Source organism: Suillus subaureus (genome assembly GCF_016647635.1).
Source record: "Suillus subaureus strain MN1 chromosome Unknown BJ212scaffold_58, whole genome shotgun sequence".
Lineage (NCBI taxonomy): Eukaryota > Fungi > Basidiomycota > Agaricomycetes > Boletales > Suillaceae > Suillus > Suillus subaureus.
Genome location: NW_024538614.1, coordinates 148,215 through 163,746, shown reverse-complemented (window position 1 = coordinate 163,746; position 15,532 = coordinate 148,215). Strand labels below are relative to the sequence as shown.

The 15,532-nt window shown below is 47.4% G+C and overlaps 6 protein-coding genes across 6 annotated transcripts; 1 reads left to right on the top strand and 5 right to left on the bottom strand.

The window, feature by feature from the left end:
* Positions 1-899: 899 nt before the first annotated feature.
* On the bottom strand, positions 900-2,876 carry BJ212DRAFT_1284375 (major facilitator superfamily-domain-containing protein; the record flags this gene model as incomplete). The annotated part of the gene is made up of 9 exons (XM_041331816.1): positions 900-1,257; positions 1,309-1,527; positions 1,584-1,733; positions 1,783-1,933; positions 1,986-2,189; positions 2,239-2,352; positions 2,405-2,512; positions 2,562-2,592; positions 2,643-2,876. The coding sequence occupies 9 exons, from the start codon at positions 2,874-2,876 to the stop codon at positions 900-902; spliced, it is 1,569 nt and encodes a 522-aa protein (XP_041186949.1).
* A 161-nt stretch (positions 2,877-3,037) lies between these two features.
* BJ212DRAFT_899420 (uncharacterized protein) lies at positions 3,038-3,514 on the bottom strand. The gene has a single exon (XM_041344302.1). It carries the CDS (start codon positions 3,428-3,430, stop codon positions 3,158-3,160), a length of 273 nt encoding a protein of 90 aa, XP_041186948.1. The 5' UTR covers positions 3,431-3,514; the 3' UTR covers positions 3,038-3,157.
* A 570-nt stretch (positions 3,515-4,084) lies between these two features.
* Positions 4,085-4,483, bottom strand: BJ212DRAFT_1394125 (uncharacterized protein). Its single transcript, XM_041337135.1, has one exon. It carries the CDS (start codon positions 4,252-4,254, stop codon positions 4,093-4,095), a length of 162 nt encoding a protein of 53 aa, XP_041186947.1. The 5' UTR covers positions 4,255-4,483; the 3' UTR covers positions 4,085-4,092.
* BJ212DRAFT_899118 (uncharacterized protein) lies at positions 4,128-6,401 on the bottom strand. Its single transcript, XM_041344301.1, has 7 exons — positions 6,100-6,401; positions 6,011-6,028; positions 5,827-5,959; positions 5,682-5,775; positions 5,535-5,631; positions 4,646-5,484; positions 4,128-4,598 (listed from the first exon to the last, which is right to left on the bottom strand). Exons 1-7 carry the CDS (start codon positions 6,262-6,264, stop codon positions 4,358-4,360), a joined length of 1,587 nt encoding a protein of 528 aa, XP_041186946.1. The 5' UTR covers positions 6,265-6,401; the 3' UTR covers positions 4,128-4,357.
* A 50-nt stretch (positions 6,402-6,451) lies between these two features.
* BJ212DRAFT_1394099 (GMP synthase) lies at positions 6,452-8,912 on the bottom strand. The gene is made up of 11 exons (XM_041337134.1): positions 8,727-8,912; positions 8,567-8,666; positions 8,404-8,516; positions 8,213-8,353; positions 7,948-8,163; positions 7,764-7,897; positions 7,295-7,716; positions 6,984-7,243; positions 6,884-6,933; positions 6,726-6,831; positions 6,452-6,673 (listed from the first exon to the last, which is right to left on the bottom strand). Exons 1-11 carry the CDS (start codon positions 8,781-8,783, stop codon positions 6,656-6,658), a joined length of 1,617 nt encoding a protein of 538 aa, XP_041186945.1. The 5' UTR covers positions 8,784-8,912; the 3' UTR covers positions 6,452-6,655.
* Positions 8,913-10,000: 1,088 nt separating this feature from the next.
* Positions 10,001-15,346, top strand: BJ212DRAFT_1304313 (exonuclease II; the record flags this gene model as incomplete). The annotated part of the gene is made up of 20 exons (XM_041333568.1): positions 10,001-10,004; positions 10,060-10,070; positions 10,220-10,250; positions 10,381-10,671; positions 10,722-11,037; positions 11,081-11,331; positions 11,378-11,557; positions 11,608-12,074; positions 12,126-12,279; positions 12,332-12,453; positions 12,499-12,643; positions 12,699-13,343; positions 13,391-13,641; positions 13,691-13,984; positions 14,033-14,078; positions 14,132-14,262; positions 14,318-14,610; positions 14,663-14,866; positions 14,916-15,175; positions 15,210-15,346. 20 exons carry the CDS (start codon positions 10,001-10,003, stop codon positions 15,344-15,346), a joined length of 4,233 nt encoding a protein of 1,410 aa, XP_041186944.1.
* Positions 15,347-15,532: the final 186 nt, after the last annotated feature.

Genomic DNA, 15,532 nt, shown 5'->3' with positions numbered 1-15,532 from the left:
AGCGCCTAGCTTCAACCCTATTTGTACCCATTATTCCGTGGCCGTAACACATCTGTAGGCCATAATCGCGATAATGACATCTAGTGGGTCTCTAGAAATTTAGTTCGGAATTCTTTGGGGTGTAACATGCTGAAGAGCCGGTTAACTTGAGGTGAGACAAGATTCAAACGCGTTCACCGTAACTTTTAAGATCCCAGCCAGAGCGGAGAAACGTTCGACATCCTCACTAAGCTCTCGGACACATATAACAAGTTGCTCCTGTTTGGACCTACCCTGGAGGATGAGAATAAAATCGATGTGGTTCACGGTAGGCCGAGCGTCGAGGTAGGCGTTGAGATTATCGTGTTTTTGGCTTTATCGACGCGTCATTGACGTTGACCCATCGGCCCATTGGGAGACAGCCGTTGATCCCGAGCTGAAGGCTAAGTTCAAGCTCCTGTATCACAAAGTCCACATACTCATCGCATCCCAATCTATCCCGAGGGAACTACCAAGCAGGGCTTGTCGCCGGAGTCAACATGCAACAAGCGAGACCAGACAAGCGTTCAACTTGCCACAAGCAATTGATCTTCATTCCCTATGTGTGAATCGGCAACTAACACCGAGCCGCCGCGTTCGAGGGTTGCAATCCAGCGCGGGATAGATGCGGTAGGTCCGGCATGGGCGATGATGATATATTATAATTGAAGGAGTCCAGAACAGCCAACACAAGCCGCTACCAATTGCCGAATCCACCTCTGTTCTGCGACCAATAAGCAGTAAGAATCGTCAAGTCCCCATTTGTGATGAAGATATTCATGCATATAAGTACACTATGAGTGAAATGTCCCCAAACCTCGGAAAGTAGTAGTGCGTAATCGAAAATACGTCTGGGAAAGTCGTCCAAAGAAATATACACTTTAGTTTACTTCAGTTGCGGTGGTCACATTCCTATCGCCGAGCTTTTCACCGCAATCCGTCGTGCTGTGTGATGTAGAATGCATAGCGTTGTCATACTTTGGTTGGGGTTTGTGGTCCGTACTGCGGTCGTAAAAGATCGATATCGAAATGGATTGAAGAGCAACAATTCCAAGAAGGAACCAAAACGACGCAGCTCTTCCAGCGTACTCATGCGAACCTCCGTGAGTGGCCTCCACAGATGTCTCTATCGAGGTTATAGCAGCGAGGCCAATTGCGGATCCAAATTGAAGCGCGCCGTTGAACATGGCACCAACTGTGCCGGACATGGATGAAGGCGCAGCTTGGAAGATAGCAATACTATGAAACAAATAAACCGTGTTCAGGAGGCCGCTACTATTTGGGACTTACTTCGTATGTGAAAAAGCCACCATGACTCCGGCGCTGCCAAGTACGAATGCTGGGAACACATACGGCCAATAGTTTTCTGGCTTCCCCCCACCGAGCGCTAGCAACAAGGTGGCGATCATGCACAATGATAGACCGGTAAGAATAATCCACTTCGGGCTGTAGATGCGAGAAAGTGATCCAGTGCAGCTCGCAGCGAAGGCTACGATACCAAGTGGTAACCTAGAGAGCAAAGAGTGTTGATGGTTGGCGATATAAAGTGACAGCGAACACCTTACATGTGGACGGCCGTCGACATCACTGACCAATGAAACACATTTTGCCACATGATGCTGAAAATAAACATAACCCCACTCCACCAGAAGGATGGCAAAAGTGCAATGGCGAACAGAACAGAGAAATTGTTATAGAACCACGTCCGTGGTGGTCTGGTACAAGATAAGCCGACGGTTGACGCCAGGATTTCTGTTGACATACATGACAGCTTGGTCCGCAGGCAAAAGTGTTTCCCAGTAGAAAAACCCAATTATCATTATGATTGAAATGATCAGGAGGGCCAACACAACCGGAGATTTCCAACCATCAGTGGAACCGGATGTCACGGCAAAGATCAATAAGACGAAGGCAACTATCAAGGCTCATGAGCGACACAAAGAGGAATATACAGAAAGATTTTGTACCGGTCAAAATACCAACGCCGACTAAATCAAGAGATTTCCATTTCGCCCCTTTAGGCTTATGATTGCTTATAGTCTCCCCGATTTGTGATGGTATCATGAAAACACAAATCAGAGCCACCGGGAAAGCCACACATGCCACAAACCAGAATACCCAATGGTAAGACGCCCACTGAACGAACATTGCACCGACCACAAGACCGCCCACTATGTAAAAGAACCATGAGGGCCGTCTTACGATATGCGGGATGCTCACTGTTTGCTACCGCACCGCAGCCTGCGAAGAACCCTACTGCCCGAGCTTGTTCGAGCGGATCTGGAAATACCTTGACCAGGAGTTTTAGGGCAGAGGGAATCGTCATCGCAGAAGCTAAGAAGCGGCTTTCGTCAGTCAGAACCGACACGCCAACAAGAATGATCACCTATTCCTGTGATTGCTCTGAGAATAAGGATAGGAACTGTGGAGTAAACAAACCCTGCGCATAGCGAGAGGACACCAAGAGTGGACACTCCTCCAATGAATACAGTTTCTGCAAGCCATTCAGCACGTACGTCAAGTGTGAGTAGCGTATTACTAACTTGGGTTGTATACGTCACTGAGACGGCCACTCTGAAACAATGCGTCAAAGTATGAGTCAGGATTTACGGATGGACACGCACGATAAGCAGGAATGATGAAAAAGTTAATCGGAACCCACTAAACACCCAAGTGGATTGAATTTCAGTCATACCCATAGACGCCTCGAGTGCAGGGATTGCAGATAAGAGAGCCGAGATATTCAGGGTGTCCATAAATTGAGTAAGACAGAACATAACCAACAAAACCAGTTTGCGGGTAAGAGAGAGTCTTTTGGGTTCATCACTATCCAGGGAGATGGGCAGAAGCGGCGACATCGTCCTGAAAAACTGTAGCAACATTGAAACGTTGCAGACCATGTCACAGTATTATAGCCAGACAGTCCAGGGACGCACTAGTTCGCGAATGGTTTAACCAATCGAATCAGGACCCTGAGATATGATGCCAAGTTCTCAACGTTGTGGACGAATGGTTGGATGATTATTTACTAATTGAGCCAGGACCCCGCAAATTGAAGGCTTGAAGTACGGCGCGAAGTTCAGAACGTGGTGTGGTTGTCGAGCGAAGTAGAAAGATCCCAGAGATCATTCGAGTCGGCTTAAGGGAGACTTCTAGGGGCCCCGGTATATAGTATATGATTCAATGAATCGTTGGACGATTGCATGTACGCTCGTGGCCTCACTGGCCTAGTACCGTGACGGACTACAAAAGCTTTGCGCAACACGGAAGTCTGAAAACAATTTATGAGCGGCATACCAGGGCTCAACATCATTGGGTTTTTGCGAGGGCAGGATGTACCATTGCGCCGAAGCGAGTATTGTAAGTCGGTAATTGTCACTGACTGCGCTTCCGAGGCACGATGCATATGCATGGAGGAATTATGACGTACGTCTTTGAGGGCGATATATAGCGTAAGCCGGGCTGATCCCGAGCCTAGTACGGAAGAGAAGATTCATGATATCATGAGTAACCGCTTATTGCCGCGTATAATGCCGCACCAAATATAGCACGAAGTATGCACGTGTCTTATTTAAGTACACTTACAATGACCGCGATGTAGCATGCGTGAGCTCCGCAAAACGTGCAGTAATGATATCGATGTGAGGGCAGGCGGAACAGAGACCATGCACACGATGACAGGATTTAGGCACTGGGATACATAAGAACAAGTGAGTCCTAGTATTGTTGACGGTCAAGGACATACTAGTAGTAATGATCCACGATACGGCAATCTATGTAATTATAATTTCTCAAGGTCCTCCTTGCATCTCGACAGTGACGTACATCGACCTGCTAAGTATGTAGCGGCCATTGATAAAAATCCCTCCGAAAAGACAAATCGTGAGTCACTCACCAAATGGATGTATCATGCCTCGTAGCGCTACATCGAGTAAGCTTCGCAAAACGGATTTAATTGGTTGTCTATGCTACAGAGTATAAGCTGATCAGAAATGCACAAGTGCTACATACACAATGGGACTGCAAAGCTCGAGGGTTGATTACAAGAATATTCATTATGACGAACCCTTATGACTACGATTGCGATCGCCTCCATAACGATTCCGTTGGTTCGGATATGCTAAAAGCACGCGTGATTTTCACCCAATCCTCACGCCTCTGTCTGCAGGAAGCAAGATAGCTAAGTTGCACAGGCGTGGGATGGTGGGCGTGGAGAATAAACATGTAGTCTGACATGTCGCTCTGTTGGACCACCGAAAAGGCATTTTGTCCGCTTTTGATAAATGCAGAGATATCAACGCAATTGTCAGGAGTAACCTGCCAAACGTTTATTTTGATTTCAGTGTATTTTGCAAGTATATGTGGTAACACTCACGAAAATGGGTGGAGCTAGTGGAATGATAACATCCTTCCCGTCCCGCTTTGTCTGTAGTGAAAGGTCTCCAGATGTAGGCCACGAGCATTGCAAATCCATCGTAAGTTTCTCTAACGGAGGCGGTTGATCATCTTCTGGTGGATTGGGCAAGAGACTAGGGAGATGATAGCAAGCGAACGACACACAAACGCTTTGTTCCAGATTTCTGTAAACCGTTGAATATGTGGTTAAAGGTAAGAAAATGACACATACATTGGTGACAACTTGCGCTTAGCCCACCGAGCAATTTGGAGATAGAGTGTATGATCGAGATCGAAAGTAATGTTGATCGTCCCGCGAGGTGACTCGAGTCCTTCCCGAAACATCATCACAGCCATCTCCCCTCCAAATCTCGCACAAGGGACTTGCAGACGGGCATTATCTACCGGAGGTAACGATATTTCGTCTCCATGGCCTCCTACATCCACATCTGAGGACATCGCAGGTGGCTGCCTTAGAGCTGGGGAATCTGTATTTGGTTCCGGCGACGGCATAGTGAGCTCAGGGGCGACGTTTCCTAACGTACCCAAGAGGAGTGTTTCTGAACCTAGAGGCATATTTTCCGTTTGTGGGTCGTTCATGACAACATCAGCTATAGCTGATACGATTTCTTTTTCGTTGAGTTCTTTGGCATCTGTAGGTACTGAAATCTCGGTGGAAGGCGAGGTACTCGTCAGATCAACAGCATTCTCAGGAGCTGCAGGCTCGTTTGCTGTCGTCGGTTCACTGGATGCCGGTCGTGGAGGTATCCTCCCTGGCATGCGAGATGGCCGTATTTTCTCTGCAGGCGACTCTGTCACATCGTTTGAAAACTTAAGCGCACCGGGTGGAGCAGCAGGACTTGAAGGCTTTGAATGAGGAGTGGCCACAGGCGGATGCTGTGCCTTGAAACATTCGAGGTCACGGAGTTTGAGGTGCTCAGATAGTGAAGATGCCACAGATTGGCGTTTTGGCTGCGGTTTTGGAAGGGTTCTCGGGATGGAGGCACTAGCCGGGGGGTCCATGCGAATATCTGAGCAGGGTATAGACGTGGTCGAAATGTGCATTGTAGTCTATGATTTGATATGTCAGATCATGAATAAACAGTGTGTGCACACCTTACAGGTGATTGGACTGACTCCACTTGTGCAGCACTAGGAAACATTAGTTGCGCACTTGGAGTCGTATCTTGGGCAGTCGTGATCACTGAAGTAGCATCCCTAAACAAGACCATAACACTGATGCTCAGATTTAATAAATGCCCGCGTACTTGTATTCTGCTGTAGCTTCGCCTTCAGCCTGGACAGGATATACGGTTTTAGTCGAAATCTCATAGGAACTTTGGATCAAGTCTTGGAGTCGGACTACAGAACACATTCGACACAGTGGGACACTTAGCAAGATTCAACACGTACGTTGCAGGTCCTCCTCAGTGAAAAACTTCAAGAAAGGAATCACGGCCTGAATTAAAGCCTGATATATGTCCATCACGGCTACTGCTGACGATTCCGTTTGGAAAAACTTTTTCGTGAAGGTCTGATAGGCAATCTGTCGAATACAAGATGAACAAATAAAGCAAGGAGCGATACAATCACATACCTCAAGGAGCAAAACGATCTAATGTTAGGAGTCAAAAGTAAGTATTGAGTCTCGCTTCTGTCGAGCTGATTCAGGATTCTAACACTTACATTACGTAGAGCGTCGGGATAGTACGCTTTCTCGGAACCCAACCAGTTCTTCAGCTTATTCGCAGTATTTATATACTCGTCGATGTCGTGTGATGCGAGCCTGTTTGCAAACACCGGGAAAATCTTCGCGTTAGCGACAACGGCGGTGTGTGGACGAGAGCTCATGATAAAGTCGTTGGACGCTGATGAAGCCGCAGAAAGCTGTTGGGCTGTACCTAATTGACTGTCTGTGAAATATCTAAAAGCTTAGACAGCGCACCAACCTTGTGGTAGTTTTAATTATCATACCAAAGGAGTTCAAGTTGTGGGTGGCCCATGGATACTTCAAGTTGTATATCCCCGGCCGCAACAAAGGCAAACAGACAAACATTGTTGAAATCCAATAATTGGTACCCTCTACCGTGACACTAGTACTGCTTACCGATTAATGAATGTAGACTTTTCTAGTATGTACTACCCTCCGCATATTCGTAAGTTTATTCCTAAATAAACCCCATCATGTATGCTATCAGTTTCTATATTATTATTTTGCGTATTCACGTCGTGTTGTCAGCAATCATAGCCACTCCACAGTCTAAAAAATGAAATCAAGCTTGACTCTGGTGAGACGAAGCGACAGGACTTACAGCAGGAGGTTTAGAAGATATATCATAAGTGACACGATTGATCCCATTCACTTCGTTCGTGATGCGGGACGATATCCGACGCAAGACTTCTGGAGGGAACACATACCTGAAAAGTCAAGTTAGCATTGAACAAGACTAAAAAGTAAGACAAAGCCTACCAATCCGCAGTCATGAAGTCTTCCGACGTCACCGCCCTCAGAGCGATTACCTGTAAAATAGGTTGAGGTAGTGAACAAGAGAGAATATCATCCTCCAAACCTGCTCATATGTGCGCTTGTCACCCATCACGCCGACAGCTTTCACAGGAAGCAAGATGGCCATGGCCTGGCTGATTTGATTGTAGAGATTGGCCTTGCGAATCTCTTCGATATAGATATGATCCGCTTGTTGCAGGATCTTCACTTGTTCGCGTGTGACAGGACCCAAAATCCGAATAGCCAGACCAGGACCGGGGAAAGGATGACGTTGAACCAAAGGTGCTGGTATCGACAGGAGCCTTCCAAGCGCACGGACTTCATCTATATAGAACAGTCAGTGCAATCGATAATATAAGATTCCATTAACCAGACCTTTGAAGAGCTCGCGTAGGGGTTCGATTAACTTCAATTTCATGTCCTTGAGAAGCCCACCGACATTGTGATGTGTCTTTATGGTCGCACTAGGACCCTTAAAGCTGACGCTCTCGATGACATCTGGATATAGGGTTCCTTGCAACAGCCATTCGATCTTCCCTTTTGCCTGTGCTCCGTTCTCTTCCTTCTCGGCAGCTTCCTCGATCTTCGCTGCTTCTGTCTCGAAGACGTTGATGAACGTATTTCCGATAATTTTACGTTTCTGTTCCGGATCCTCGACACCATCAAGTCGGGAGAGGAAGAGCTCAGAAGCATCCACTACAGTCAGGTTGACGCCCAGATCTTTGTTCAACATGTCGTTGACTTGTTGTGCTTCGTTCAGACGAAGCACGCCGTTGTCCACCATGATGGCGTGGAATCTGATACGCGAGTAAGACATAAGTTATGAAAAGAACGCGGGGCGCACCTGTCGCCGATTGCCTCGTGCATTAACTTGGCAGCAACAGTGCTGTCAACGCCTCCGCTGACTGCGCCGATCACACGGCCTTTCGGACCACATATATCGCGGATGCGGACGATCTCCTTGCCAATAAATTCCTCCTGTAATCGCAGTGAGCATGACAATAAACGCAACGCAGTAATTACTTCACCATTGTCCAGTTCGGTCGGCATTTGCATATATTCAGCACAAATCGACCAATGAGCTGCTTTCCTTGCGGGGAATGTGTTACCTCTGGGTGGAACTGGATGCCATAGAGCGACTTGGAGTTATGTGCAATGGCGGCATAGGGAGCGGTGCTCGTCCGTCCGATAACGTGGAAGTCGGGAGGCATAACAGACAGTTGATCGCCGTGTGACATCCAGACCTTATCAAAAGTCAAGTTGGCTTTCAACAGATGAAACGAAAACACGCACCTGCATCTGATCGCCGAGACCTTCAAACAGGGCATCGACAGAGTTTCCCGATTCACTGGACCTGCTAATCTGAACTTCTGCAAGCCCGTATTCGCGATGATCGCATTTTGCTACCTGTCCCTTGTGATTCCAGCAGATCTCCTGGATCTCGTATGAGTTAGTGTCCACCAAGATGCTCGAGAAAACTAGACCTGGAGGCCATAGCAGATACCAAGGATGGGGACACCCAGAGTGTAGATACCGGGGTCTGCGTGAGGTGCATCGTCGTCGTACACAGAGTATGGAGATCCGGAGAGGATGATCCCTGGAATTTTGCGTCAGAAACGCGTTTCCCGTTGCATCACATGAGCGAACCTTTGGGCTTGAATTTGAGATCTGCTAGCTTTGATGTACAAGGCATAAGCTCTGCGTATACGTTCAATTCGCGGCATCTCCTTGTTATGAGGTGACTGTACTAAACCGACACTAATGGTCAATATACGAGACGATTTGAGTTAAAACACAGATCTCGAACCTGTGAACCGAAGTCAAGAATAAGGATGGTATCGAACTGATCGTGTATTTCGGCCATGTTTTATGATTGGTGACTCTCAAAGTGAACTTGACGGAAAATGACACGTAAGGGCACAATTTCTGTCGAGGAAGACCGTCGAGATCTTTTGCTGATAAGCTTGATGATCTGAGTTGAAGCAATAAAAATTAAGCACCCGTGGGAAACTTCGCATTTCTAGCAAATACCAGCCTGTACAAGTAGTAGTGGAACCCTGATGGAAACCATTGAATGCGAAACGCACTGAACCAAAACTATCATGCAGTCGGCATTTCGAATACTGCTAGGATGAGTGATGGGGACTTTTGTATCCTGCAAACGGCCTGCGGTGTGCTTAATCGGTTGCATGTCAAGGATTTACTTGCGTTTTTGTAGGGTACCATAAATGAAGAGATATGTGGAGGTTTCAGGATCATCTTTACATGCACATTTGGAGTCTCAAACATTTGCCAATAAGTGTACGATTCATGTTCGAATAGTTAGTTAATATAAGGGGTACGCAGATGGAATTTAGACATGTGGCCCAAGAATGATCAAGGCATAGCTGGTATTTGAAGCTTTGGTGGAGCTAGTTAACCCCGTAATCAGACCATTCTTAATTATTGAATAGGGTCGATCAATGTTGATAAAAGGAACTCACAAGCTCATAAGCACCACAATTTCGTAGTAGTACTAGCATTTCCAATGTGGTGATGCCTGTTAACAGGGGCCCAAGGTGGGCTGGTGCTAGATTCATTCGCACGCTGCAAGCTCCAGAATTAGAACTATGGAGGCTACGACAGCCATGCTAAGGCTGTCGGAGTCGCTCTGGCTAAAGTCTCTGGATTCGTACGAGGACTGGGATTCATCACTTTGTAACTGCAGCGCCGATGTCTCTTAGAAAGGAGAAAATGGAAGTCAGCACTGGTAGATAACTTGTTTGGGCGCTATTGAAGGCCCTAGAAGTACTCGGTGACTATGAGATTCGGATTGGCCGTCATCTGACAAGAAGCGCCGCAAGGAACCTTCGAGGAGCGTTATTAATGATCGCCATTAGCCCTGCATGGCTGAGTGAAAAATGGGAGATTTGAGCGCTCTGAGCCCTCGACAACTGGCGTCCGTAGTACTATAGGTTAGTACATGCCAGTGGCAAGTTGATAAAGTTCAACAAAAGTACCAGCGGTGCTTATGTAAGAAGCTTCCTCATCTCAACCCTCATACTTATTCTCAGTATCCAGTGTACTCTTGCCTTCTTTGCTATGGGTATGTCTATTTACTAAGATTTCTATAAGCATGCTCACATTTTTCCGATTTCTAGGAATCCCCAAGGTTCGCGCTTCCTTTATTTGTGAGATGTATACGCAGGGGAGCTAAATGTCGTACCGCAGTTTTTCCGTTATATCTCGTGAGCCAGGAGTTTGTCATTTGACCATAGAAGCTGATTTATCGACAGTGAACGGTACCCACTTACCTCCCAGTTGATCGAAGAGAACAAGATTCCAGAATTTGGTGAGCTATCATACTGACTCTATGTTCTCGCGCTGAGGCCTTCAAATAGATAATCTATATCTCGACTTCAATGGAATCATTCATAACTGTGATTAATTATTTGAGATGCAACGCAGACTGGCGTGTTCAGCTTTCATTTTAGGCTCGCATCCAAATGATGAAGATGCGCACTTTAGGGTGTCGGAAGAGCAAATATTCACTGCAATATTTGCATACGTGGACCTGTTGTTTGGTAAGATAAAGCCAAAGAAACTTTTCTTTATGGCAGTAGACGGCGTGGCTCCGCGGGCAAAAATGAATCAGCAACGAAGTCGACGGTTTCGCACTGCCAAGGAAGCGAAGGAAGTCAGAGAGAAGGCAGAGTCGAAAGGAGAAAAACTACCAGATGAGAAAGCGTTTGATAGTAATTGCATTACGCCAGGTGTGTTCCGTGTCGTTTCATATGGCATCATATCATTTATTTCGTCTTAGGTACCCCTTTTATGGTCAGGCTATCTGCGCAGCTACGCTACTTTGTCAACAAGAAGATTACCGAAGATGCTAATTGGCGTGGCGTGCAAGTTGTATTGTCCGGTCACGAAGTACCGGGTGAAGGTGAACACAAGATCATGGAATACATTCGGCTATCGAGAGCCCAACCTGATTATAACCCGAACGTGCGGCATTGTCTGTACGGTCTTGATGCCGATCTCATCATGCTTGGCCTTCTGAGTCATGATCCACACTTCTGTCTCTTGCGAGAGGAAGTAAAGTTCGGACCTGCCGCGAAGAAGAAGGGCAACATCAGGTATTTTGTAGTTTTTGTGCTAGGCAGATAAACTGAACGCCAGCGCAAGTCTGGAGAACCTCAACTTCTACCTTCTTCATCTCTCGTTGATGCGTGAATACCTGGACCTTGAATTTCGTGATATAGAAGACATTCTCGCATTCGATTACAGCTTAGAGCGAGTCATCGATGACTTCATTCTCCTGGCCGTCTTCGTCGGGAATGATTTTCTACCTAATCTTCCAGATTTACATATCCACGAGAACGGACTGGAGCGCCTGTTTGATGTGTACAAGAAAGTTTTACCGTCGCTGGGTAAGTCCTGAACTTCATTCTTTCGCACATCGACTCACTGTTTCAGATGGTTACATGAACGAGGGCGGGGTCATCAATACCAAGCGACTGCAGGTCGTCCTAGACGAAATGACTATATGGGAGCGAGAGATCTTCGAGAAAGAGTACGCTGACTCGAATTGGTTCAAGGGAAAGCGGGACAAACACGTCCAAGAAATGGAACTTGCGCGCAAGCATGCTAAGCTTGGTACAGTTCTCCACTCTTCCTGTGGACAACCAACAATTAATTCATGTTAGTTCTTACGCGCCCTCAACGAGACATCTTCAATCAAGTACAGCAGTTTGTCTTGCAGAATCGCAGGAAATCGTCACAGTACCGAACTGCAGCACTGACAATGCCTAATACGTTTCCCGCTCGGGAACGGAAGTTCATCAGTACCCTGGCGGAGGAGTTACATCTGTCTGTTTCTTGGGATGAGTACGATGAGGAAGACCAGAATCTTGTCACATGGCGACTCCCCGGAGTTTTGGACGAACCCTTAGCAGAACCTGATCCCGAGCAAGCTAACGGAGACGGGAATAGTGAGGGCGAGTGGGAAGACGTGGACGAGGAAGATGAAGAAGGTAGGGCTGCAGTAGATCGAGTGTTGAAGAAATTCGACAAGGCCCCTGTGATGGATGATGAGGAAGGTGGGGGTTTTGACGCTCGACATGAACAATCCATCAATGACAAAATGGCGGAATGGAAGAGAGGATATTACAAGGTGCGTTCCCGCCTCGTATACTATTCGCCAGACCAACTGTTTGTACGGCAGGAGAAACTTGGGATCTCCTATGACGACCCCCAAAAGATGCACGACTTGATATACCGCTACGCAGAGGGCCTACAATGGGTTATGCACTACTATTACAGTGGGATAGCCTCCTGGGGCTGGTTTTACAATTACCATTACGCACCACGGATATCTGGTACTTTTTGCATTCCCTATCCTCATTGCGCTGCGTTCACATTTTCTTCAAGATTTGCGTGGTCTTGGCGACATGTCGTTCGCATTCGAGTTGGGTAAACCTTTCCATCCTTTCGAACAATTGATGGGCGTCCTCCCGTCCGCAAGCATGGATCATATTCCGATAGCATATCAAGTACGTTCAGTGGCCTATATCATGCATTAGACTAATCACCCATAGGACCTGATGTACGATCCAAATTCGCCGATATTGGACTTCTACCCCCTCGAATTCGAGCAAGACCTAAATGGGAAGAAGCAAGAATGGGAAGCGATCGTTAAGATTCCCTTCATTGATGAGCAGCGGCTGTTACGAGCAATGCAATGTGAGTGGCAAGTTCTGCTTTTCGGCTGTAGTTCATCATCGTTCCATGTGTGCAGCCCGAGAGCATAGGTTGACTCCAGAAGAACGCCGCCGCAACGGCTTCGGAACCAGTACCAAATTTCTCTTCAATCCTGGAGAGTCCACAGTCTATCCTTCATCGTTGCCAGACTTCTTCCCTCCCATATATCGTTGCACATGCAAGATGGAACCCTTCGACCTACCAACCCTTGACGGACTCCATCTCGTGCCTGGACTATGCGAAGGTGTATGCCTCGGTGCAAAAGCCCTCGCTGGATTCCCCTCGCTGGATACATTACCTCACACAGCGCAACTAGGATTTCACGGTGTCAACGTACACGGTTCCGAAAGCCGCAACAAGTCAATGGTAGTTCACATACAAAATCCTCACGAAAACCGCAAGGTAGAGGATATTGCCAAGGAAATGGTTGGCAAACGCACTTTCGTCGGTTGGCCCTTCTTGCAGGAGGGACTAGTGACCGCCGTATCCGATTCGATGTTCAAATACGAGAAGTTGGTAGTCGTGCCTGGTACACCGGCAAAGGTCGTTTCCAATCCGCATTTCAACCAGGGCCTGAGTCATTGGAAGGGCAAAGCTGAGCGGATTGAGTCGGTATATTCAAAGAAATGCGGAGTGATCACTGGTGACGTCGATGTCCTAGTGCACGTCCGTCCGCTAAAAGGTGCGTGATGGTACTTTATGATCGTTCGTTCTTATACATTCATGCAGGTTTGAAACGCTTAGAATCAGGCGCATTGGTTAAGGATTACGAAGGACCCGAAAAAGAACTTGAACAAGCCGTCCAGATGGTCATCTCAGAAGTTGCATCTGAAGATCCCAGGTTCCTCGAGAAGGATGCTCCACCTCTATCGGAGGAATTTCCTGATGGAACGAATATTTTCTTCCTGGGCGAACACGCGTATGGTGTGGCTGCCCAGGTGTCTTCAGCTACCGACAGCGCTTTGTCTGTTGTCTTGGCAGTATGTCGCAATGCTCTACCACGATTTATCTTTCTAAATGACCTCGTAGTTCTTCCCTTCAGATAAGATGGATATTAAGAAGTTCAAGACTATTGTTGACAGTCGTGTTTCCTCGCATTATTCACCGTCGTTCAAAGCAGCTCCCGCAATCGGAATGTCACCCAGAGCGCTCTCCAAGATCACATCGAGCTTCATGGTTCTCACCTCCGATCATCAAAAGAACAATCTTGGACTAAGCATCAAGTTCGAGGCCAAGAGCTTAAGGGTTATTGACTACTCGCGGAAGGCTGGTCGCTATTGGGAATTTAGCGAGAAGGCAGTTGACCTCATTTATGAATATAAGGTTAGCCCCATCTAAATCGCACCTGAATCTGAACTCAGTCCTTTACAGGAAAAATTCCCAGAAATTTTCGCGATTCTGGACCAAGGGGGCGACGGTAAGCTGTTGGACTAGCCTAACAATACCTTGATCTCATCTCCAGGATGATAGATATGGTCCGCGCTACGGACATCTTTGACTCTCACGCTGATGTCAGGGTTAAGGAAGTAAAGTCGTGGCTCAAATCGAAGGGGGTCCGAGATCTTGAACCAGTTTCCCTCTTCTCGGACAACCTAGCGAAGGTATATCAGAATCATCGTTTATCCTGAGTCATATTTCACTCAAAGCTGCCTTTAGAGCACTGTCGAAGAAATCGAACAGGTTGCCGATGACATCAATAAGAACAGGTCCAAAGCGACAATCAAGAAAGCCATTGTGAAGAACATCCCTCGCCACGCAGTTCTGAAACCATCACACGCTATTTATCGACTCCAGAACCAGCACTTTGCCTTGGGAGACAGGGTTACTATGGTTCAAGATTCAGGTGGAGTGCCGTTGTCTGCGAAGGGTGTCGTTGTTGGGTTGAACACAAAGTCGATGGATGTCGTGTGGGATGTGCCATTTATATCTGGTACGACGCTTGGGAACAGGTTAGTGGGAACGCTTTTTCTGGCCTGAGACACTTAAACTTGTGATTTGTAGATGTTCTCAGTATCGAGGTTCGACTGTGGAGTTCAATTCATGCCTAAACCTAAGCCACCCCCAATTCATCGCTTCCACCTCCCCTGGGTCAACTTATCCTCCTCGTCCGAGTGTTCCTTTCAAACCTCGAATTGGCCCGTATCCAGCCATCCAACCTGCCCCTGGGCATCAAGCTGTTGCTGGATTCCGCTCTGCTGCACAGAGGTGAAGTTCTTGTACTCGCTGGTTGTATACAGTACTGACTTCCGCTCAGCCAACACCAACCACCCGTAGCAATTATGGCCAATCCGAACCGGGGTCGTGGATGGCATGTTACTCGTGCTCGTGGAGGCCCTCCTTTCAACGGCCACTCAGGACCACTAAATGGACGTGGTGGACCCACAACAAACGGTCGTCCTGCACCAACAGCAGAAGGCACCTCGGGAGGCGAAGCTTCTGGATCGACATCGCAACTTGCCGTGAACGCTAGCAACCAACCTCCCTCTCATGACAATGGTGCACCAAGCAGAGGCGGTGCGGTTCATCGCCCTTATCATCTACATCCCAGAGGTGGTTTGCGAGGACGAGGGGTTGTGCCGCATCTTGATCGCGGGAGAGGAAGAGGTTACCGAGGAAGGGGACGAGGTGCTGTCGCTCACCCCGAGTCTTCATGAGTTCCGTGTATTTTTACCTACCTATCTGTAGCCTTGCTTTCGCCCCCATGTAGTTTGATTTGTGTGTTATTCGTTCGATGTCATTACCTGATAGTATAACTAAGTCAACACTGCCGTTCGCTTAACTGTTACGCCAAAAGGAAGTGATACAAATAACTTGTGTTTCAGTATCGCGGGACAGCATTCATGTAGAATATGGGAACTGGTACGCTGGCGT